The 26627-nt window shown below is 40.3% G+C and overlaps 1 protein-coding gene across 1 annotated transcript in view; it reads right to left on the bottom strand.

The window, feature by feature from the left end:
• CSTPP1 (centriolar satellite-associated tubulin polyglutamylase complex regulator 1) overlaps nucleotides 1-26627 on the bottom strand; it is a 208733-nt gene that overhangs the window by 140263 nt on the left and 41843 nt on the right. Inside the window, exon 2 of the mRNA XM_014479182.2 lies at nucleotides 18234-18336. Coding sequence (XP_014334668.1) covers nucleotides 18234-18336 — 103 coding nt within the window. The remainder of the gene's footprint in view (nucleotides 1-18233; nucleotides 18337-26627) is intronic.

Consider the following 26627-nt stretch of genomic DNA (forward strand, 5'->3'; position numbering starts at 1 on the left):
TCCATGTCCAGTTCTAACTGTTGCTTCCTGACCTGCATATGGATTTCTCAAGAGGCAGGTCAGGTGTTCTGGTATTCCCATCTCTCAGAATTTTCCACAGTTTATTGTGATCCACACAAAGGCTTTGGCATAGAAAATAAAGCAGAAATAGATGTTTTTCTGAACTCTCTTGCTTTTTCAATGATCCAGCAGATGTTGACAATTTGATCTCTGGTTCCTCTGTCTTTTCTAAAACCAGCTTGAACATCTGGTAGTTCACGGTTGACGTATATAAGCGGTATTTAAGAAGTATTTCCTAAATTGAATGATCTCAGTCAATGGCACCAATACCCTATCAGTCACAGAGGAGAGAAAACTGTCTTTCTAACCCCTCACTTAAATATCTTCCTAAGCTCTATTACCTCACTGCAATGTGCTGAATATTTGTGGCCCTTTCAAAATTCATATATTGAAACCTAATTCCCAAGGTGATGGTATTTGAAGACGGGGCTTTTGGGAGGTAGGTCAGGAGGATGGAACTCTCATGAACAGGACTTGTGTCCTTACAGAAGAGGCTCACGGGAGTTCCCTGGCCCCTTATGCCATGGGAATATACAGCAAAAAGATGGCCATCTATGAACCAGGATGCAGGGTTCAACAGACAGAATCCCATCAACCTCTGCAAGGAACTGGCCTTGCACTTCAAGCATCCAGAACCGTGAGGAGTAAATTTCTGTTTATAAGCCACATAGTCTACCGCAGTTTGTTACAGCAGGTCGAACAGACTGGTGCACAGACCACAGACCCTTTGTTCTCTGAATACACCAACCCTCTGTGCCCTTGCTCATGCTATTCCCTTAGCTAGAGATGCTCTCCTTGCTCAGTTCCTATTCTCCGTTATTCATTTTCTAAAGACCGTTTGAAGCTTTCCTCAAAATTTATAGTCAGAATAAATCTCTTCTTCCATTTATCCCAAAACATGCTGCCTGAAATTCTACTCGGCACTTACTGAGCAGTATCTTAATAATTATGCTCACATCTGATTCTCTCCTTGAGTTCATTAGTTCCTCGAGTTCAACTGGCTTTATTCATCTTCTGTCCTTCACTGACATGGTGTCTGGCGTATAGTGGACCCACAAGCATCCTGGTATGTAAACTGTCGTGATTTCTGCTTCCTGTAAGACTGACAGTGAACTCCTCGAGGACCATGTCTGACACAGTGGTTGGCATTTTACTAAATGCCAACTAGAGGTAACCTCTAGCTTAGAGGTTTAAGGTTTAAAGGCTTAATAAGGGCTTCTCAGGTGGCACCAGTGGTAAAGAATCTGCCGGCCAATGCAGGAGGCATAAGGGATACAGATTCGATCCCTGAGTCGAGAAGATCCCCTGGAAGAGGGCACGGCAGTATTCTTGGATTGGGAAGATCCTCTAGAAGAGGGCATGCCAGTATTCTTGCCTGGAGAACCCATGGACAGAGGAGCCTGGAGGGCTACAGTCCATAGCATTGCAAAGAGTTGGACATGACTGAAGCGACTTATCATGCACAGGGCTTAAGAAATAGTAACTAAGTTGTTTTTTTTTTTTCCCCTTTATTTATTTATTTATTTTTCGAGTAACTAAGTTTTAAAAATTAAAAGACCAAACAGTGAGTTTGCTTCTCAGCCTTTATAAGGTACTGTCTTTCACTTTGCCTTTCTTCTTATCTCAATATAATGGAGCCTTCCACAAACTGGCCCTATCCTAATTACATATTTCCTGTTAGTTCCTTTTCAACATGTGCTGGTCCTCCACAAGTCAAGGGAGACTCTGTTATGACTCCGTGCAGTGTACGGTACTTTCTCCTTCTGCTAATGTAATAATATTCCACTAGAATGAAAGTTCCAAACACTCCCTCTTACAATAAAGGTAGACCAAGGAATTTAGACCAATCCTCCTGGCCGGGAAAAACTGGATGAATTATTAAAAGCACTCATTTGAAGTCATCAGCAAGCCACCAAGTCAAATGAAGAATGACAAGGCCAGGTAGGTATAAGAGGAGAATAAAATCCAAAGAAGTGAGTCTAGTGTTTGGAGTCATTTTTCCCCATGGGCAGGGATTCTAAATAGAAGGATCCATGGATTGAATTCGACGACTCTACAAACGTGGATAGGAAAAAAATTACATCTTTATCTTTACTAACCTTTCATTGGAATTTAGCATTTCCTTCAAGTATGAAAGTAAACGTAACAGAATTAGCAGGGCCTGCGATTTTTTTTTCAACAACAGAAACCTCAGATATTTTCATATCATATTAAAGTTGTTCCAGACACTTCACAATATCATTTATACTCATTACCACTTCAAAAACAAGGTAATATTATACCCACTAGTAGTTCCAAGAGCTGTGTTAGTCATAAAAGAGGCAGCTGATAGACTGAGCGGTAATCGTTGTGAATTATTGTTAAGTCCCTGAATTTTCAAATGATTCTTAAGACTTGGCAGTCAAAAAACTGGAGTTCAGGACCCAGGGACCTTGGTAAATTCTCTAAGGCTCTGGGAAAGGCTCCGTGAAAACTGTGACTGGGGATAAATCAGCCCTCCCTGACGCTTAAGCCCAGTTTCAAATGATTTCAACCCCTGATTGGATTGAGGTAATCCAGGACTGTGAGTGCTCTAGCCATCTGCCAGAAGCAAATATAAATCCTCTCTGAAAATAGATAACATCATTCTAGGCCTCACATTATCTCTACAGTTTTTCATATACAATATATAACACAACTAAAGGGAGAAAGGTATACTACAAAATAAGACAATGGAGTAAAAATCCAAGAGAAAGAATAGATAATAGACACAGACCTCGGAGAATCCAAATAATGACTGATGGACTGCCTATAACCATATGCTTTAGTATGGTCAGCAAATGAAAGATAAGATCTAGTAAAGAAGCCATTAAAAGAGAACTGAATGGCAGTCCTTTTTATTAAAAATTTTATTGAAGTACAGTTGATTTATAATTTTGTTAATTTCTGATGTACAGATTTAATTTTTGCTATAAGTGACTCAGTTATATGTATATAATATATAATTATACACATTATACATAATTTTTATATTCTTTTTCATTGTGGCTTACCACAGGATATTGAATACAGTTCCCTGTGTTATACGGTAGGACCTTGTTATTGACCCATCTTATACGTAATAGTTTGCATCTGTTAACCCCACACTCCCAATCACTCCCCCTCCCCACTCCCCTCCCCCACAACCACAAGTCTGCTCCCGCGTCTGTGGGTCTGTGTCTGCTTCACAGACATGTTCATTTGTGTCACATTTTAGATTCTACATACAAGGGATATCCTATGGGATTTCTGTGGTACTTGTCTTTCTCTTTCTGACTTACTTTGCTTAGTGTGATAATCTCTAGGTCCATTCATGTTGCTGGGAAAGACTGAGAGCAGGAAGAGAAGGGGGAGACAGAGGATGAGATGGTTGGATGGCACACCGACTCGACGGACATGAGTTTGAGCAAGCTCCGGGAGTTGGTGATGGACAGGGAGGCCTCATGCGCTGCCGTTCAAGGGGTCGCAAAGAGTCGGACATGACCTAGGGACTGAACAACAACTGTCCATGTTGCTGCAAATGGCATTATTTCATTCTTTTTGATGGTTGAGTATATTCCATTGTATACATGTACCTCATTATCTTTATCCATTCATCTGCTGATGGACACTTAGGTCGTTTTCGTGTCTTGGTTATTGTAAATAGTGCTGCTGTGAACACATGGATGCATGTACCCTTTCGAATTATAGTTTTCTCTGAATATATGCCCAGGAGTGGGATTGCTGGATCATATGACAACTCTTTTAGTTTTTCTGAGGAACCTATATACTATTTTTCATAGTGGCTTCACCAAGTTACATTCCCACCAACATGCCAAAGGGTTGCCTTTTCCCTAAACCCTCTCCAGCATGTGCTCTTTGTAGGCTTTTAAAATGATGGCTGAATAGCCGTTCTTCAACTAGAAAATATAATGATCAGAAAATGCTACATATTATATGATTCCAACTATATGATATCCTGAAAAAGGAAAAACTATGAAGACACTAAAAAATATTAGAAGTTGGGGTGGGGAAAGGGATAAACAGGCAGAGCAGAGGTTTAAAAATAATCCTATCCATTCACTTTCGGCTGTTGGGTCTTGGCTGTGGCACGCAGCCTCAGCAGTCGCAGTGGGCAGGCTTAGTTGCCCCACAGCACGTGGGATCTTAGTTCCCGAACAGGGATCAGACCCACGTCCCCTGCATTGGAAGACAGGTTCTTAACCACTGGACTACCCGGGAAGTCCCTGAGCAGAGGATTTTTAGAGCACTAAAAAATATCCTGTATGATATTACAATGATGGATATGAGCCATTATACATCTGTCCAAACCCAGAGAACGTACAATATCAAGAGTGAACCCTAAGGCAAACTGGGTTTTCCAGGTGGCTCAGTGGATAAATAATCTGCCTGCAATGCAGGAGACACAGGAGATGCGGGTTCCATCCCCAGGGCGGGAAGATTTCCCTGGAGGAGGGCATGGCGACCCCACTCCAGTATTCTTGCCTGGAGAACGCCATGGACTGAGGAGCCTAGCAGGCTACGATCCACAGGGTCTCAAAGAGTCGGACACGACTGAGGTAAACCGTAGACTTTGGGTGATAATGACGTGTCAAGATAGGCTCATAAACTGTAACAAGCAGCTGGGATGTTGGCATGAGAGAAGCATGTATTTTGGGGGAGCAGAGGATATATAAAAAAATCTCTACCTTCCTGTGAACATAAAACTGCTCTAAAGGTAAGTCTTTAAAAAACGAAACAAACCAAAAAAACCCATATTTGGACTACTATTTGAAAACTAAGGTTTTCACAATAATCTAGAAGAATAAATTATAGAAAGTAAGCTAATTAAAATCTATTTTGCTGTTGGAAATAAAAATAAGAAAGATTTAAGATGCAGTGTAGGGGAGGCAAGACTGTGTGATGGTTACTTTTCATATCAATCCGACCAGGCTAAGGGGTGCTCCGATAGTTGGTAAAACATTATTTCTGGATGTGTCTATGAAGATGTTTTCAGAAGAGACTAGTTTCTTCAGACTAACTTTCAACCATTTATACTAATAGTTTCCCCAACTTGCAATTTCCCTTTCCTTCTTTTGTATTTAAAAGACTGATTAAAAGTGCCCAGTAAACACACACACAAAAAACAATACAATAATTGGGAGGTAAGAACTCAATAGATGGGTTTAACAGCAAATTAGACATAAAGAAAAGGAGAATTGATGAACTGTAAAAATAGTTCAGAAAAAAATATTCACACTGAAAGACAAAATGATGAAAAAAATGCAGAAAATACCTAAGAGAGGACACCATGAAAAAGTCTAATGGTTGTGTAATCAGAATTCCAGAAGAAGTGAAGATAGTGGAACAGAGGTAAATTTGAAAAGCTAAAAATGGAGAACTTTCCAAAACTGATAAAAGATGTCAAGTTACATGTTCAAGAAACACTTAAGAATCCCAAATAGTTTATAAAGAAAAGCAAACCTAGGCACATCACAGAAAAACTAGCAAAAATCAGACCAAATATCCAAAAAGTAGTCAGAGATTATTGTAGAAGGATAGATTATTTTCAAAGGCATAATAAGAGTGATAACTCACTTCTCAACAGAAATGGTGTAAACAAGATAACGGAATGGAATATGCAAAGTGCCAAACTGCCAACCTAGAATTTATACAAGAAAAACTGGCCTTCAGAAATGGAGTGGAAATTCCAATAAAGCCTATAATTCATAGTTTTCAATCAGTAAGTCTCTGATCTTCATAACTATACTGCGGTTATAGAAACTGTCAGCACTAATGGGGGCCGGGTGAAAGAATGGAAGCATGGAAGCTGGCTACAGAGACGCAATAATATTTTTGTGATTTTTTGGTAAGTCTAAAATAGGTACAAGACAAAATAATGAAACAAAGATAGTTTCAGAATGATAGCTAACTTTAGAGTGGAAGTGCCATGAAGGTTGAGATCTTGGCTGTTCTGTTCACTTCTGTATCCCCTAGTGTCCAGAACACTAACAAAATGCAGTCAGTAAATATTTTTAATGAAAGAACAATAGTAGCAGTAGCTATTATTTATCCAACACTTAGTATGTCTTAGGTAGAATGCCAAGCACTTTATACTCATTATCTTATTTAAACCTTCTATCAATCATGTAACATATAATTTTATGTTTATATGAATCTCCCTATTTTATAGGTAAGGGTAAGCAACCTGCCCAAGATCACATACGAGTTAAATGGCAGGCTCGAAATCAGATCTTGAACAGAGATCTGATTCCAAAGTCTGTGTTCTTCACCACTGTGCTACAGTGTTTTCAAGTCATATAAAAATACTTCTTTCCTTTTCACTTATCCATATTCTACTCACCTTTCCAGGGTGTATTAATCAGGGTTATCCAGAGAAACAGATATATATATATATATATATATATATATATATATATATAAGTGAAGATAGTGGAACAGAGGTAAAATCAGCTTACCTGATCATGGAATTGACTCATGTGATTATGGAGGCCAAAAAGTCCCATGATCTGCGATTTGTAATCTCAAGAACCAAAAAAGCTGGTAAATTCAACCAAGTCTAAAGGCCTAAGAGCCAGAGGAGCCAACAGTATAAGTTCCAGTTTGAGTCTGAATGACCAAGAAGCAGGGGGCCAGTGGTTTAAGTTCTAGTTCAGGTTAGAGGCTTGAGAACCAGGAATACCAGTGTCTAAGGGCAGGAGAAAATGGACTTCCCAGCTCAAGCAATGAGAGCAGATTTACCTTTCTTTACCTTTTTGTTCTACTCAGGTCAATGGATTAGATGATGCCCAAATGCACTGGGGAGGGCAATCTTTCTTTAGTTTACTGGTTCAAATGCTAATCTCCTCTGAAAACCTCTTCATAGATGCATCCAGAAATAATGTTTTACCAGCTATCAGGTCACCCCTTAGCCTAGTCAAGTTAACACATAAAATTAACCATCACACAGGTCAAGACAAATTCTTCTATGATGTAATTACTCTAGTGCCCATTATTTCACCATACTCTCAGATCTCCAAGCACGATTTAAAGCCATTATATAAGGTCTTGAATGGTTCTCTAGTGGTTAATCAATAAGCATTAACTCCTCAACCAGATTACACGCGCGAAGCCACGTGACCATATCTTATATTCCTATGGATATAGACCACATTTAAAGCTCTGTAACAATACTTACTATTTTGGTAAAGGCATGAAGAAAAATATTTAGTTGGAAAAACCATGCATGGAATATCATTTGGGGATGCCTTAGAGATTGGGCCTATATGGTTTAAGATTCTAAACAACAAACCTGACTCCGAAAAACACTACCTTAAAAAAGGTGCTTTTTACATCAAGTTTTCTATAATATCTTTTTTTCCTCACAGCAAGCTCGTGGATGTTCAGGGCAATGTGAACAGAGCTCTCTCGGTTAACCCCCTTTGAGAGGGCACATATATTGCACAGAAAGTGAAGTCTGAGGCCGTGCGCAGGAACATGTAAACTGTAACTTGTGTGGTGTGAATATACTCTCCCTGCCTGGAACTGCCCGTGTAACAGTCTCTCCTTGGGCTCTGTGGTTTCTCAATACATTCCAACTGTTTGGAGGCTGGAGCTTGGCTCAGCAAGCACAGATAAACAGCTTCCTGGAGCAAGCTGCCAGTGTGACGAGCAATGACCTCAGCAGAGAATGTCTGCTTTTCATTACCCTCAGCACATCATTGCACTGCTGGAGCTAAGAACAGGAACAATACAAGCTGGATAGGCTTGACTGACTCAGGTCTCCCATGACACCTTGAATTTTTAAAACCTTGGCAGCCAGAGGAAAGAGGGTATAGACAGGAAGTGAGGAAATAGCTTATATGTTGGGGGAAAAAAAAGCTTCCTTAGGTTATTCTCTGAATAAACTAACACTAAACGGCTACCAGTCATGTAGAAAATCATCAAATGTCTTTAATCCAAACAGTGCGTGCAGTGTTACAGGAAACAAGAGAGACTAACAAGTCCTAAGGATCTTCATCTCCAATACTATTTAAAGAGAAATACTATCACTTTCCAAAAACGCCATGAAATAGGAGGGATGCAAACATCCCAGAAAACTGGAGCTAAACAGGAATGAGACTTATATGAAAATGAATCATCAATACATAAAGTCAGATACTGGAGAAGGAAATGGCACCCCACTCCAGTATTCTTGCCTGGAGAATCCCATGGACAGAGGAGCCTGACGGGCTACAGTCCATAGGGTGGCGAAGAGTCAGATATGACTGAGCATGCATGCGTACACACACCATGCTGAGCAGAGCCGCACCTGTTAGCTGAAGAAAAGAGCGCTCAGTTCTGACCTCAGACAGGAACTTGGTTGGATACGACCCTTCTTGAGGGATACTGAGAAACAGTTTGTTTTGTGGGCAAGTCACTGACTGCAGAGATGCACCTGCCAGGGGGCTGGAAGCGACGCACAGGCGGACATCTAAACAAATCATAGTAACAGAGAGAAGCTTCATTTGACTTTCGTTTCCCTTTTCTCCGGGAAGAAAGACCTTTGTGTGGCTGCCAAAAATCTGACTGTCCATCCTCCTTCCCCTGTCTCCTTCCCACCCCAATCTCAGTTCATTAACAACCTTCTGGTTCAAGGTCCCAGACTATGTCATTCTTCCCTGCTCTCATGCCAGGCCTGTGCTGCCAGCACCGCAGATCTTCTAGAGTTGCCAGCAAATTATGGGAGAAATTAAAACCACTGATGAATTTTTTTAATAATTTTTTTATTTCTTTATTTTTGGCTGTGCTAGGTCTTTGCTGCTGTGCGATTTTTTTTTTTCTAGTTGTGGAGAGTAGGGGCTACTCTCAAGTTGGGGTGTGAGGGCTTCTCACTGGGGTGGCTTCTCTTGTTGCAGAGCACGGGCTCTGGGTGCCCGGGCTTCAGTAGCTGTGGTGCGTGGGCTCAGGAGTTGCAGCTCCCGGGGCTCTAGAGCACAGGCTCAGGAGTTGTGGCAACACGGGCTTAGTTGCTCCGTGGCAGGTGGGATCTTCCCGGCCTAGGGATCCGACCAGTGTCTCCTACACTGGCAGGCCAGATTCTTTACCACTGAGCCAGGACGGAAGCCCTGATTCATTTAAATGGTTCTACTGTTGATTAGGTAAAGCGTCTTAACTTCTGATTAGCAATAGCACTATTGACACGCTACCTCAGATTTGCGTGTCTACGATTGCCAGAGGAGCACTCAGGGAATGACCAGAGTGAGAAGGAGTATCAGGGCTTGGACTGGGCCAAGTAAAGGTTCTTTATATTATTTATAGATGAAAATAAATCAAGTAATTCCTCTGAGGGGAAAAGTTCAGTGTGGAGAATGATACCTAACATTTATACTAGCTGGCTGTAAGAGCAGCTCCTATGAAAGCAGAAACAGTATCACTGGGTGTTGAGAATACTTCAGCCAAGGATGGAGTTCCTTCATTTCCTCTTATTGAACGGTTTCATGACAGCTAAACTCCTCCTAACTTGTAGCAGGGAGGGGGTGGGGAAGTAAGGTCTATCCTGACAGGGAGAATCTGGGCCCAATTATTACTTCCATAGCCTTTGACTCCGACTTCTAAAGGAGTCAGGGGCCACTGGGCTGTGAAATGCCTTCCTCAGCCGCCAGGTCAAGTGCTGCTGGATGGTTTCCTGTGCTCAAGACATGAAGGGCCTGGAGGAGAAAGATGGATTCTAAGCAAATAAGCAGCTTCTTACATCCTCAGTGAACCTGGATTTTTAAGCTTCAAAAGACTTTCAAACCCACCACTATGTTTCCTTGGCATCCTTTTTCTACAAGATGCCTCTGGTAATATAGAAAAGAGCCAGAATCCTCCACGGATTTCCTAAATGATGGCTTAACAGAAATGCCTGGGCCAGGATCAGTGAGGGCAGGATTGCTTCAGCTATGGCAAAATCTATTCCAGGCAACCCTCTGAGGATGCAGATGGTGACAGTGAAAAGTGGATAACTTTCTGTTACAGAATGTCAACTGCAGCTAAGAACTGAACTGTGGAGAAAAGATGGGGATGAGCAGCAGGCCAGGACAAGCATTACCCCTGATGAAGACGCCTGTGATGTGATTAGTCACCATTACTTCATCATGCTACACTTTGGCTCAACTTTACAACAATCAGTCGGGAGAATGTGGAGCAGAAAAGGCCCAGAGAAGTCTCAGGTCCGCTCCTCATCAGAGCTACGAGCCTGAAACTCAGCAAGGTCCTAGTTTGTTCTCATGTGCTTCTCAGTGCTCCAGACCTGCTCCTCTGTTACCATGGGCACAAGAAGAGCCCAAACACGACTTAAATGCTGGGTGCTGGATAATCCTACAAAACCTGCCAACTTTAGAACTGCAAGTTTACGCCCTGATCGTTCTAGATTACTGAGGAGAGAAGTGGGTCATCTTTCATAGGGCTTAGAGCACCTGTTTAAAAAAGAAAAAGTAATACATGCTTTATAACCATGGATTGTTTTCATTAGAGTTACATTTTAAATGATTTAAGAATATGCACTATTGGACTCTCCTTTCCTCCAAGAGTAAATTAATGAAACTCACATTTCATGGACTTATTCTAACTAAAACAATAAAAAAAGGAATTTGATGCTGGCACCTTTTACTACTAAAGCATATAAAACAAGCATGCAAGTTCCCAACTGAATTCTGATAATTGATATGTATCAGAATGGAATTAATAATTTTTTCGAAAATTGATAAATACTTCCATCTCCATATTTAAACTATATATAGTATATATTAGATAACACAAATAATTTTATGACTAATTATTTTATTATTCTTACTTATTATATACAAGCAGCGCCCAAGAGAGAGGCCAATTACCTATAAGGTAGATTTCTATGACTACTACCTGTTAAAGGTATTCCACTCTGAGAAGCAGCAAATAAAATTAGTCAAATTTTCTTTTTTGGACAAAGAAAGCCTAGGTGATAAAGGTGGACAAAAACAAGGTAAGTCACCTGAGCTGAAGTAACTTATCAGCTCTCGGATGAGGAGCCAATCATTCTATAATTTGAGCCCTCAAATAATAAGTTTGATAAATTATAAATTGATAAATTATCAATAATAATTTGATAAGCCATCAAATGCCATCCCCTCCCAGGGGCCTTCCTGGCCATTCTATATATCACATTATTCTAGTTACTTCTTTGTTGTTTATCTTGTTAGTATCAGTTGTATAACCTGGGGAATGTTACTCTTGTGTGCCTGAATTTCCTAATGTATAAAATGAAGATAATACTAATACTCCACCTCATAGTATTTTTGAGAATTAAATGACATAATACATGTTACAGACTTGGAACAATGCCCAGAATACAGCAAGTATTTATCTACTATTAGCTACTGTCATCATCATCAGTTTACTTGTTTATTGATTATCTCTCACTAAACCTCCAGGTCCATGGGGGCAATTATTAATATCTTATTTGTCTTGTTCACCACTCTCCTTCATTGCCAAATACACACAGACACTAGTAGTGCTCAAAAATAATCACTGCATGAATGAATTCAAGAAGTGTTGTCATATAGTCTCACATATCCTTAAGATAAACCTCCGTCAATGAAGGTAATCTGTATATGTACTTGTAACCAAAGTGGTCGTCATGCAAACTTCCCTAGGAAGCTAAAATCATCATTAAAAAAAAACAAAAACAAGACACTTGATCATAAAAAAGAGCCCTCCTGGGCCCACCAACCAAGACCACAGAGTACCATTCTTTTCTATATTAGTACGTGGAGGTCAAGCTCCCTGATGCCACAGGGTTGTAACTATCAATTTAGCCTGTGAAGAATGGTTCCCAATCGTGATAGGAATTCTCAGATTTCAGCCTGTTTTTCTCTCATCATTATTTTCCAGTGTCTTAAAAAACCACATTTCTCATTTTATCTTTGCCACAAGAACCTGGTCACACTCTACTGCGGTTTCTAAGTTACAGCTACTCTATTCTAGCCTCTTTTTCTTGGATGTACTTCTTCAAAGGTCCTGACCCGGTGCTGACACTTGGTCTATTCTTAGAGCGGCACCTCTAAATGTCAATTCCTTTTACCTTCCACTGGTTGAAAGACAACATTCAGAGGTAGAGGTTGCATACAACATAAAAGAAAATCCTCCGGGATCTGGTATCCTTCTTTCAAGAGTGTCCAGAGGAATCTGATCTGAAGAGCTCACAGTCTTACAGACACACACACACACACACACACACACACACACACACAGAGTACAGCTTAGCTACTCATGTTTTACAGCTTATCCAGATTTGCTGGAACAATCATGGATTTGTTGGAAACACCAACCTCCATGGAGCAACGGCACAGGTGAGAGGGCAAGCCAATCCACAGAAGAAAATCGGCAGAAAAACCTTCCAAAAACAATTTGGAAGAGTAATCTTTATCATTGTTCAACAGACTGGTTCCAAATAGGACAAGGAGTATGTCAAGGCTGTATATTGTCACCTTGCTTATTTAATTTATATGCAGAGTACATCATGAGAAACGCTGGGCTGGAAGAAGCACAAGATAGAATCAAGATTGGTGGGAGAAATATCAATAACCTCAGATATGCAGATGACACCACCCTTATGGCAGAAAGTGAAGAGGAACTAAAAAGCCTGTTGATGAAAGTGAAAGAGGAAAGTGAAAAAGTTGGCTTAAAGCTCAACATTCAGAAAACTAAGATCATGGCATCTGGTCCCATCACTTCATGGGAAATAGATGGGGAAACAGTGGAAACAGTGGCAGACTTTATTTTGGGGGGCTCCAAAATCACTGCAGATGGTGATTGCAGCCATGAAATTAAAAGATGCTTACTCCTTGGAAGGAAAGTTATGACCAACCCAGATAGCATATTCAAAAGCAGAGACATTACTTTGCCAACAAAGGTCCGTCTAGTCAAGGCTATGGTTTTTCCAGTGGTCATGTATGGATGTGAGAGTTGGACTGTGAAGAAAGCTGAGTGCCGAAGAATTGATGCTTTTGAACTGTGGTGTTGGAGAAGACTCTTGAGAGTCCCTTGGACTGCAAGGAGATCCAACCAATCCATCCTAAAGGAGATCAGCCCTGGGATTTCTTTGGAAGGAATGATGCTAAAGCTGAAACTCCAGTACTTTGGCCACCTCATGCGAAGAGTTGATTCATTGGAGAAGACTCTGATGCTGGAAGGGATTGGGGGCAGGAGGAGAAGGGGACGACAGAGGATGAGATGGCTGGATGGCATCACTGACTCGATGGACGTGAGTCTGAGTGAACTCCGGGAGTTGGTGATGGACAGGGAGGCCTGGTGTGCTGCGATTCATGGGGTCGCAAAGAGTCGGACACGACTGAGCGACTGAACTGAACTGAAAAACAGGTAAATTATCCACCATTTATTGTATGAAAATATCAACCTCTGAACTTGAAACTGGGAGATGGAAGTGCGCACTTAACATATTTTTTACGAGATTTCTGCATTTAGTTTTTCGGCTGTGGTGGGTCCTCACTGCTGTGTGTGGGCTTTCTCGGCTTCAGCTCGCGGGCTTTAGCAAACTGGCTCAGTAGTTTTGGTGCGCGGGCTCAGCTGCTCTGCGGCGTGCCAGATCTTCCCAGACCAGGGATCAAACTGGTGTCCCTTCCATTCCAAGGCGGCTTCTTAACCACTGGACCACGGGGGGAGCCCAACACATTTTTTAAAAAATTATGTTTCCTATTGTTTAGAGATAGCTCCAATTTATCCCCTCCAAAAGGCCAGTGTTAAACATTTAAATGGCAATGTATTGAGGTCACCAGACAAAGCTGTGTGATAACCTGTGTGAAGTATAATTCATAAGGGAAACCTCAAAGAATTTAGAAATTATAGCAAGAAGAGACCTCAAATTATTATCTGGTTAGGCCTCCAGTAACATTAGGCATTAGAGCGACTTGGAGACAGTAGAGAACAGTGGCTTTTTAATACCGCAGGTGAAGCTTGGTTCTTAATTCTGTAGCTCATGAACTGATAGAAGCTATTTTAACCTTTCTGAGTCTCAGTTTCCTCATCTATAAAACAGAGATAACAATATTACCTACTTCAAAGAATTATAGTTACTGAAATATAGTATGAGTGATAAAAACTTTATTATAATATATAACTATCACATCATTTTTATTAGCATGTTAGACTTTATTATACCCATTTCACAGATGAGGCAGCTGAGCCCAGAAAATTTCAGCAATTGGCTCAAGATTATAGAGTGAGGACTTACAAGGATAGCAGCTCTTCCTCCCAGGGCTCCGTTCTTTTCACTTCACTGTGTGTGTGTGTGCACTGGAGAAGGCAATGGCACCCCACTCCAGTGTTGTTGCCTGGAGAATCCCAGGGACGGGGGAGCCTGGTGGGCTGCCGTCTCTGGGGTCGCACAGAATCGGACACGACTGAGGCGACTCAGCAGCAGCAGCAGCAGCAGTGCTTAGTTGCTCAGTTCTGTCTGACTCTTTGGACCCCATGGACTGTAGCCCACCAGGCTCCTCTGTCCGTGGGATTTTCCAGGAAGAATACTGGAGTGGGTTGCCATTTCCTCCTCCAGAGGATCTTCCCAACCTAGGGATCAAACCCGTGTCTCCTGTGTCTCCTGCATAGCAGGCAGATCCTTCACCCACTAAGCCATCTGGGAAGCTTTTCACTTCCTTATGCTTCTACAAATCAATACAAAACTGAGGCCTGTGAAAGAAGGATTTTCACTACATAAGTTAAATTCACAATCAAAGGAAAGTCAGGAGCTTCTACCATGCAGGTCTCCTTGCCTACCAAATACCACTTCCCATTTAATCGTACATCTTCCAAGTTTTTTTTTTTTTTCCTAAAGGATTTTGGAGCTTTGATGCTGGCTCACTTCTCAAAATAACTTGCCTCAGGCCAATACAGTTGTCTTAGAGTTATAGAAATGTCAAGTATGTGCCATTCACATATATTATGTAATTTTTAGTTTTCTGAGGACAAGAAACTGCTTGCTTGGTAACTAGATTTCTATCAGCACTGTGGAAAATCTTAAGACTCTTTTTTCCCCAACAGTGTACTGCTAGATAAAAGCTATAGTCAATAGCATTTGGAAATAGTTATAAGCCTTATTAGAGTTCAGTATTAGTTACATAGACTAGTGGGTTCACTTTTGGAACCCACGCTACATGGTACATCCGTGGTATACAGCTGCTTCTTTATTTTTCAGCCAGGCTGCAGAGCAAGCAGGACCTTAGTTCCCCAGCAAGGATATAACCCATACCCCCTGCAGTGAAAGTGAGGAGCCCTAACCACTAGACCACCAGGGAATTCTGGTACATAGCTTCTTAAATGGCAGGATATAGAACTTTATCAAAAACAATCAACAAAAAAGAAAAAAAGAACAAGAGATAGTCCTTATTCATACTAAAATCAAGAGTAAAGGGTAGATAGAAATGTTTGCTGTTTAGTCAGTAAGTCGTGTCTGACTCTTTTGCAACCCCATGGACTGTAACCCACCAGGCTCCTCTTCCATGGGATTCTCCAGGCAAGAATACTGGAGTGACTTGCCATTTCCTACTCCAGGGGATCTTCCTGACCCAGGGATCGAACCTGTGTCTCCTGCATTGGCAGGCAGATTTCTTTACCACTGAGCCACCAGGTAGATAGTATTCAATAACTTAAAATATATATACAGCTATAGATTGAACAAATATTTACCTAACATCTATCATATACGAGGCATCATGCATGCCAGGCATTGGGAATGCAGAGATGAAGGAGAAATGGTGCCTACCCTCAGGAACCAGCATAGTAGGGAAGAGACGTAAAGGAGATGGGGGAGGGAGCATAGAGCAAAATGAACCAAGCCAGGAAGAAGCATTGCCCCCAGAAGAATCATATTTCACTTGGCAAGGAGGCTCAAGGGTGCTGGTACAGATTAAATGGCCTAGAAACTTGACCCCTAGGCTTGTCAGTTCTGTAAAGCAAGCAAGGCTATTTGATCTCGGTCTTTATTCCCAGCCCACTTCGTTTGCTTCAGCCCATACCATGAGAACAAGGAAGATGCCTTGCTCTACTTCATCCTCTTTTAGACGACTGGGGGAAGCCAAAGAACCAGCTCTGATCCTGGAAAGCCTGTTTTTCCCAGGAACTTGAAATTCCAACCCATAAAAAAATCTAGATTTAATTTGCAAGACTTATAGCTCAGCAAAAGAATGAGAGTGAGTCAAGAATTCCCCTAACAGCAACCCAAGTTTAGGCCATTAGAAGAGATGTCTAATCTTCAAGGAACCTCTGGAGAATAGAAAGGAAAAAAAATTGTTTTCAAGAATAGACCTGAGCTCATGATTCACCTTAGAATAGGATAGCCTGCAAGAGCTATTCTTCCTTTCTTAAAAAGCTTACAATAAACCAGGAAAAAAGAGAAAAGAATACAAAAATGATTATATAAATATGTGATGGCAATTTGGTAATAAAAATAATGTTTTAAATTTCTTTAGCATATCCTTTCATGAAGACCAAGGTATTTTAAACTGATTATCTCATTCAGCCTAAAAGCAGTTTTGTGATATCAAAAAGAAAGAAATAGGTAAGAGAGTTTAAGAGGTAAATTCTGGTGGCAAAACAAAAAAGTGACTTATGGGTATGAAGTGTACAGTGAGGAAAATATGGTAACTAATATCTAAAATTTTTTTAAAAACTAAGTAATATCTTTGTATAGTGAACTATCATAACTAGACTTGTGGTAGTAATCAGTGTCAAGTGTACAAGAAGTATTAAATCGCTATGCAGTATAACAGGAACAACCAGTGTTCTAGGTCAACTGTAATTCAAAACCAAACTCGGTTTGGGATGGACATGTACACACTGCTATATTGCAGATGGATAACCAGCGAGGACCTAATGTACAGCACATCAAACTGCTCCAGCACATGCCGCTGAGTCCCTTTGCTGTTCACCTATTACAGCATTGTGAACTGGCTACACTCCAAAACAAAACAAAAAGTTTTTACAAAAACAAACAGCAATAGAGATCAGATTTGGGGTTATCAGAGGTGGGGAGGGATAGGAGGAATTGGATAAAGGTAATCAAAACTTCCAGTTACAAGATAAACAAGTACTGGGGATATAAAAATGTATGTTACATATGAAAATTTCATATGTTACACATAAGAATTGTTAAGAGAGGAAATCCTAAGAGTTCTCATCAAAAGAAAAAAGTTTTTTTCTATTTCTTTAATTATCTATCTAAGATGATAGATGTTCATCTAAATTTATGGTGATAAGCACTTCATGATGTATGTAAATCAAATCACTATGCTCTGCATCTTAAACTTATACAATGCTGTATATCAATTATATCTCAATAAAACTTGAAGAAAACCATTTTTTATAAATTAAAAAAAATGGATAATCATCTTGACTTTTACCCCTCCAAACATACTTTATAAAGAAACACAATTCCTTACAGATATAATCTATGAAAGATGTCCTACCTCTAGAAATAATCTTAAATTCTTAAGTGATGGACGAAGCATCCTCTGGAAGGAAAACTGCAGAGGAATATCATCCTGAACATTTCCGTGAAAAAAAGCCAGCCAAGAAAAACACAGGTTAACAGGAAACAGACTAAAGGAAATCGGAGTGAATATTCTGAATAATGGGAAAAGTTAAAAATTATGAGAGGAACCTAAAAAAACAAACAAACAAACAAAAAAACAGATCTAAAAGATCAAACAGGGCTTCCCAGGGGGCTCAGTGGTGAAGAATTATCCTGCCAAGCAGGAGATGGGGGTTTGATCCCTGGGTCGGGAAGATCCCCTGGAGGAGGAAAACGGCCACCCACTCTAGTATTCTTGCCTGGAGAATCCCATGGACAGAGGACCAGACGGGCTACTGTCCATGGGGTCACAAAGAGCTGAGCGACTGAACAGCAGTAGTAGCGATGGATCAAATGAGCAGTTGTTGAGCTTCTAGAGCTGTGACTACTCACTAGACTCATCATTAGACAAAACTGGCTGCACCAAAAGCGTGTTCCAAAACGTGTTTGGGCAGCCCTCAACTCATCCACCAAAACTAAGCATCCACCGCCACTGCTTCATCAGCTGCCCTGCTCTACTTTTCATGCATCTTGCCTGCTTCCAAAAGCCTCTTCTGGACCTGCCCTAGAGGCAAAGCACTCAGGTACTTACTATTCTGTGAAGAATCTGGCAATGCCATATTGGCTAATATCTTCCTTGTTCTCTAGCAGCTGGCAGACTGCATCCTCCACGTATGTGAGGACATGTCGCTGGGCTACAAAAAAAAAAAAAAGAGACAGAGAGAGAGAGAAAGTGAGAGGGAGATAAAAAAAAAAAAAAAACAACCCTCCAAACCCCAGTAAGGCATGAAAGTCAATCGAGGCGCTGGCTCTGCTCTAGGAAGTGGACTGCAATAGGTAAATCCACTCACGGCCCTCGCTGAGCTACAGTCTCAGTGGGTAGAAAGGGAGATGCTGGAGAAGACCTGCTGCCATTTGATTGGCTGTGAGTATTAATATCAGCCATTCGCTCTTTATTTCAGTGATAAAGGTGAGGAGCTTTAGCACCATTTAGCAGATACACCTGGGAATTCTTTCTTCCCACCTCCTTCCACTTCTGCATGGCTCAGAAATTTACCCTAGGGAGTAATGATTCTATGCCTGACTGCAAGGAAAACTCAATTCTTCCATTAAAAAAAAAAAGTAACTGAAAAAGTTTAAGGACCATGAAGATTTCAGTAAAGATGTTAAAAGTTATTAACCTTAGTAAATAAGAAGACCATGAAATCTGGGTGGCCCGATTTATCAGAAGCCATGTTTCCCACATTTGTTGTGACTAGCAGATGTGTGACTTCATCATGGGCTTGTAATAAAGGATGTGATGAGTACTAGAATTAGACCCGGGCTGGAATCATGACTCTGTCTGACAGCATAATCTTGGATAGTTATGTAATCTGCGCCTATTTCCTTCTTTATCAAGTGTGGAAAGAAACGTAATTTTATGTATTTATTTTTAAATTAAAGTATAGTTGATTTACAATGTTGTGTTAGTTCCTGGTGTATAGAAAAATGATTCAGTTATATACACATATGTTCTTCTTCATATCTTTTCCATTAGAGTTATTACAGAAGCTTGAATCTAGTTTCCTGTGCTATACAGTAGAACCCTATTTATCTATTTTATAAATAGTAGTTGTATCTGCTAATCCCCAGCTCCTAATTTATCCCTCCACGCCTTCCCCTTTGGTAACCATAAATTTGTTACCTGTGTCTGTGGGTCTGTTTCTGTTTTGTAAATAAGTTCATTTGCGTCGTATTTTAGATTCCACGTATGAGTGATGAGAGAAACAGAATTTAATTCTTTCTCTAAAGTGGTCAATCAACTTAATCTGAACCGCCTGAGACACCCTATTAAAATGCAGATTCCTCACCTGGCACTATCTCAGACTTCATGATCTTAAAATTCTAACCGGAGCCCAGTAATTTTAACAGGTACCCTTGAAGTTTCTTACGTATCCTGAAGTTTAACAATCGCTGGTTAGAACTTGGGCTCTGGAGTTCTGAGAGACCTGAGTTTCATCCTTAGCCCACCAAGTTCCTAGCTGTGCGACCTCGGGCAAATTAGCCTGCAAGCCTATTTCCTCCTGTAAAATGTGGGTAATAACATCGTCACTATTCTTAAACCACAATGCCTTGTTTTCTTGATGATATATCTCATTAAAAGTCTATCTCAAAGGGCTATTGGAAGTCTGCTTCAGTGATACAGCAGAGCTTCTAACACAGCAGGTGCTCCCCAGACGCTTGTTCCCCCTCCCTGACTTTCGTCTTTAGGTATGACAACGGTATCCTGGCACACTTCACGTAGAAACTTCCAATTCAGTATTTCCATTTACCACCCTATTTTTTTTCTTTTTCAAAAGCAAAACAAACAAAACAATTTTCGTCTGGAGCAGTAAGAACAAAAAACCCCAAAGTAATAAATATCCTGCCACAGCAGTTCCACAAAGTTGCTACCAAGATGGACACTTGCCTCTTTCATATTTTCATCCCTCAGGAAAATATGAGGGAATTACCTAAAATCTGTAAAATTAGATACTTAAAAACATTCCTGAAGTCCTGGTAGTTTAGTGAGACTTGTAAAGCAAATACGTTTATCTACCCAAGCTGTACTCGAGACAGCCTTTGTTTGACAGTGGTTACCTACAGTTTCACTGTTTACACCAGCCCAAAGTCCAGATGAATGACATGTTTACATTCCATGACTTACTCTATCGATCTGAGTGCTTCCCGAAGCTAACAACTATCAGCTACTGCAAACATTCTCCAACTCCGACCCCACAAAAAGATGTGAAAACAAAACCCGGGCTTCATCAACGGTTCATCCAACTGGAAAACTATTTCACTAAGAAATGGCCCAAACTGACAGTGAAGTTGTGAGATGATACGTGAGAATTTCTTGGGACCTCCCTGGTGGGAAGTCCTAAGGTCCCTAAGGTCCTGCAAGTTTCACGGCACAACAAAACAACAACAGACAATTTCTGGCATTAATCGTTGTATAATTAATTATATATGAAACTGGGGGTGCGGGTGGCCAAATTAACATTAAAATCAGCTATACCTTCACCTCTGTATTTTCCTTCTCTTATTCCACCCACTTATCCTTATCTTACAAAAAGATTCCTTCCATGGGCTATATATAGGCTTTTATGAATTGGAACTACCTAAGGCTACTACAAAAGATTAGGGTTTCTTTTTGCTTTGTTTTTTTGTTTTGTTTTTTGACAGCAAAAATGAAAGAGCTCTACTTAGAAGCAAATCCTGCTTCTTCTCCGTCTTAGCTCCAGGGACTAAAAGTCAATCTGAAAGCCCTTTAAGGGAGAAATGTTTTCAGAGCAGTTAAAATCAAAGTACTTTTGTCTTCCTCAAAAAAGGGAGGAATTTTCTGGAAAACAGACTTTGCAGCAAGAAAAAAAAAGGTGGGGGATGGGGAGCAGGGAAAGGAAAAAAGAAAACAAATATAAATAAAGGACTATACCTATTTAACATTCAGCTACCAATTAGATATGTAGAACTTTATATTACACATAATAATGATGATAACAATAACAGCTCTACCAATTTTGAGCACCTGTGCAACTTACTGAATAACCATGTGCCAGAAACTGTGCTGTTTTACATGCATTATTTTATTTCATTTTCACAATAATCCTACGATAGATATTTTGATCACGTTTCCATTATACAAACGGGAGAATGGAGATTTATAAAGTACCTTTCTCTAGATCACACAGCTAGTAAAAACAGAAGCCAAGACTCGAGTCAAGGTATGTCCTACCAAGAACCCATGCTCTTAACACTGTATACCACACTGCCTCATCACTGACACCTTGTAATAAGTTTTATAATAGATATGATCTTCATTTTACATGGAGCACAAAGGAAAGGGGTGTATGTTGGTAGTAAAATCATGAGAGGTGTGGTCCACCTGTGTCCATGTGAATTCATATGTGAATTTGTATGAGTGTGTTTGTGTGTTGTGTGTATTTACCCTGTCCCCGCCTGCACAGGTGTGCATGCCAATCGGCATTTGTGTGAAGTCAGGACATGTCCCCAGTTTCAAAGTTTCTTACAAAGAACCTGCCCACCACAAAGTCTTCACCCCACCCACCCCTAGCTCAGAAAGTAGAAACAGAAAGACCTAGGGCTCTTTTCAGCCGTGGGTGAAGTGAAGGAATTAAGAAGAGCCCGCAGAGGCAGGAGGAAGTTCCTCTCTGAGGATTTCACACAAGCCTAGTGCAAAGAGCCCTCCTCGCTAATTGCTTTCTCGCTGGTGGCTTCCTCCACGTGCAGCTCTTATCAGTCCCATGCTACCTTCTGTGGTTAAAGGTACCACCCAGCCCTGGAAAATCCTTGCACTTTATCAAACGTCAATAAGACGGAAGTTCAAAGCTCTTGTCTGGCAATAAAACATGGTGGGTGTCATTTCATATTATTTTTAAGATGCAAAGGAATAGGCTTTAATTTATGCGAATGATTAAAGAATAAAAACTGCACACCTGCATCCCCGGAGGGCAGAGATATCTGGGCACCTTAGTTGCCCTCTCGGAGAAGGAAAAACGTTTCAGATTGACTTTTCCTCTTCTGCTTTGCTGTGATTTTCACAAGGCCAGGATTAAGTTTTCTAACGTGAACCAATAGGCTCTATTGTTCTGAAATCTACACTAAGGCCCAAGGATCCATGTCTTGCTCACGATAGCATTGCGGTCTGAGATAAGCACTTAAACCTTCAACACACTGCACTGAAATGACTGAGTAAAATATAAGTAAGCACGGTGTGATCTTTATATAAACCGTGTGGGTGAAAGCAATTGTGGGTCAGAAACTTCTTGGTTCTCTGTTGAATCACCTCCTGCTGATCACTTAATCTCTAGATACCACAGTCAAGCTTGCTGTGACTTGAGTATGACGTGAAGACTATGTCTAATAATAAACTGTTTCTTTAGAAAAGGGCTTCCCTGGTGGCTCAGATGGTCAAGAATCTCTCTGCAATGCAGGAGACGCGGGTTTGATCCCCGGGTTGGGAAGATCCCCTAGAGAAGGGAATGGCAACCCACTCCAGTATTCTTGCCTGCAGAATCCCATGGACAGAGGAGCCTGGGGGGTTATAGCCATGGGGTCACAAAAGAATTGGACATGACTCAGAGACTAAGCACACAGATGCACTTCCTTGCAAGGAGCAAGCTAGCCTCTTTAGAAAATATCAGATATATACAAAAGATAACATATTAATGATTATGTTATTATTGCTACATACAGATTTTACAGATCAAAACCATATAGCAATTCACTGCAATGGTTAAGAACATAGGCTCTGGAGTCAAGCTGAACTGGATTTAATTTCTAGCTTTGGTACTTTTTAGCTGTGTGACTTGAAACAAGTTACCTAATTTCTCTGCCCTTTTCTGTAAAACTGGGGACTAATGCCTACCACTTAAGGTTGTAGTGAGGAGTAAATAAAATAACTTATGTAATAATCTTAGGGGCTTCCCTGGTGGCTCAGATGGTAAAGAATCTGCCTCCAATGTGGGAGACGTGGGTTCGATCCCTGGGTCAGAAAGATCCCCTGGAGAAGGGAATGGCACCCCGCTCCAGTATTCTTGCCTGGAGAATCCCGTGGACAGAGAAGCCTGGCAGGCTATAGCCCACGGGGTCGCAAAAAGTCAGACACGACTGAGCAACTAACACACAACACAACACACACAACAATAATCTCAGCATACACTGGGCACACAGTAAGTGTGCAATAAACTTACTGTGTGTATGTTCATTACTGTTGTTATTATGACAGTTGTTCTCTGCCAGACATCGCAACTCACAAAACAATGGGTTTCAACTCTAACGAACACCAAGGCATCAACCTACCATAACTCCTGCTCACTTATTTAAAGTTTGCCCATCTAACCAAAGATGTTTACAGATCATCTTCAAGGATTACTGAGCTACATAAAACTCTACACATATAACGATACACATAATTTAGACTCACTTCAGCTATAGCCTTTAAACTTGTAGTAAGCATTCACTTATTAACTGCTAATTACTCAGGAGACTCTAATTTATATGGGGAAAATCCAAAACGATTTCTTTTTACTCTCTTCCCAAGCATAAATACCATCAAAGTATTAGCTGTTTATTTTGCAATTAAATGGTAAGGGGTCCCATTTGGAAATTTTTGCTTGAGGGGCTACCTCAATTATCTAGACCACTCATTTTATTATATGATTATTATTTTACAGAGTCCCTGGACTAGAATAAACAAGTTTCACTAGAAAACATTCACATGAATTACAATATGAGGTATTACTAGATATAAGAGCAATAGCAGTGTAAGTGAAAAGCAAAGCATATACATATATCCACATTTATATCCGACTTTTCTCCTTTGTCAGAGTCCTTTGGAGACTCAGATGCTGGTTGGAACAAATAAGTGCTGAATTAAATTAAGACTGTTCTCTGAGATTAGAAAAGTAACCTTTTTAACCAACAACCTGTCATGTAAACTGTTTAGAAGCTTCAAGTTTAATATCATTTCTAAATCACTAACATGATACAGTATTTGATCTTGTAAAATACAAATAGATAGCTTAATGGCTTAAAAAGTTAAACCTCTAAAATTAATCATTTACATTCTCCATCTTTACTGGTATGTTCTCATCCAGGGATACAGTATGCTCTGGTAAAATATTTTATCACCCATACAAGACTATCTTTGATCTTAGACCACACTAGACCAATTTCCTTTGACCAAAGGAGATGGGGAAATGAGGAAAACTAGCATATGTAATACTTATACAACCCAGTGAGGTAGGTAATAGACTTTTTTTTTGAAGCTCAGAGAGGTTAAGAAACCTGCTCAGTCTTAAAAAATGACTAAGTTAGAATTGAAACTTAACATTTGACTCCAAAGCCCATGCCTTTCCATCTCAACCTTAGCTCTCAAAAGCAAAACAAAATAAGAAAAAGCCAAGAACCGACAATGTGTTCCATTTTACACTGCATTGTCTAGAAAATGCTGGCTCTCCATTGTTAACACTAGAAAAGAAATTTCATTTGGTTAATCAGATAAAATGTTGGCATGGTCTTTAATTTTTTTAATGTTTATTATTTATAATTATATATTTAATTACTTTGAAAGATTCAAACAATATAGAAAAAGTTAAAAACCAATCCCAGTTCCCAGTTTGGTATGCATATCTAAAAAATACAGAAATACACAGTTTGTGAACTTGGTTTTGTTTTTAAGTAAATGACATATACTTTTCTGTACCTTACTTTTTTCACTTGACCATGTTTGGAAATCTTTTATGAAACAATATGGTACCAACTTATTTGCCAGTGTATTTCTATTGGTAAACACTCAGGCTGTCCCCACATACCCACTATAGCAAACTGCTGGCGGAACGTTCCTGTACTTGTCTCCCTGTGCATATGTGCAAGAGTTTTTCTTAAGGTGAAAGTGAAAGTCACTCACTTGTGTCCGACTCTTTGCGACCCCATGGACTATACAGTCCATGGAATTCTGCAGGCCAGAATGCTGGAGTGGGTAGCCTTTCCCTTCTCCAGGGAATCAAAACCCAGGGATCGAAGCCAGGTCTCCCACATTGCAGGCAGATTCTTTACCAGCTGAGCCACAAGGGAAGTGACATCTGATAGGATGCACGTATCCTCATGGGTTTTACTTTTCAGTTTTATTGAGAAATAATTGACGTACACTACTGTGAAAGTTTAAAGAATACAGCATAATGGCTTGATTTATACATATATTATGAAATGGTTATCATAATAGGTTAAGCCTAACATCCATCTTCTAACATACATAAAATGAAAAGAAAAAAAAGAAATATTTCTCCTTGGGTAAAAGCTCTTAGGATTTACTCTTTTAACAATTTTTCCATATATCATACAGCAGTGTTAACAACAGTCATTGTGCTGTATTTAACACCCCCAGTATTCATTTACCTTATTACTGGAAATCTGTACTCTGCCCCACCATCACCCCCACCTTCCTCCTCTTCCCTCTCTCCCGACCCTCTGCCTCTGGCAATCACATGTCTGATCTCTTTTCCAGAGTCTGATGGAGTCGTTTAGATTCCACATATAACTGAGATCATAGTGTCTATCTATTTTATTTGAATCTATTTAGATAGGTTTAGTGTAATCTATAGTGTAAATCTACTTTATGATTTACTTCACTTAGCATAATGCCTTCAAGGTCCATCCATGTTGTTGCAAATGGCAGGATTTCCTCGTTTTCGTGGCTGAATAATATTCCACTGTGTGTGTGTGTGTGTGTGTGTGTGTTGCACAACTTCTTCATCCATTCATTCATCAGTGGACACTCAGGTGGTTTCCTTACCTAAATTACTGTAAACGTGTTGTTATGAACATACGGGTGTAGGAATCTTTTCCATTTAGTGCTTTGTTTCCTTTGGATATATTCCCAGAAGTGGAATTGCTGGATCTTATGGTGTTGGTGTTCAGCTGCTAAGTCACGTCTGACTCTTTGCAACCCCAGGGACTGCAGCACTCTAGGCTTCCCTGTCCTTCACTATCTCCCGGCGTTTGCTCAAACTCAGGTCCACTGAGTCAGTGATGTCATCTAACCATCTCATCCTCTGTTGCCCCCTTCTATTCCTGCCCTCAATCCCTCCCAGCATCAAGATCTTTTCTAATGACTCAGCTCTTTACATCAGGTGGCCAAAGTATTAGAGCTTCAGCTTAAGCATCAGTCCTTCCAATGAATATTCAGGGTTGATTTCCTTTAGGACTGGTTTGATCTCCTTGCTGTCCAAGGGACTCTTAAGAATCTGCTCCAGCATCACACAATTCACACACAATTCACCACACAATTCACAGTTCACCACACAATTCAAAAGCACCACACAAATCAATTCTTTGGTGCTCATCAATTCTTCAGATTTTATGGTAGTAGTTCTATTTTTAATTTTTTGAGGCTCCTCCATACTGATTTCCATAATTGCTGTACCAACTTACAGTCATAACAACA

This window comes from Bos mutus, chromosome 15 (genome assembly GCF_027580195.1).
Source record: "Bos mutus isolate GX-2022 chromosome 15, NWIPB_WYAK_1.1, whole genome shotgun sequence".
Lineage (NCBI taxonomy): Eukaryota > Metazoa > Chordata > Mammalia > Artiodactyla > Bovidae > Bos > Bos mutus.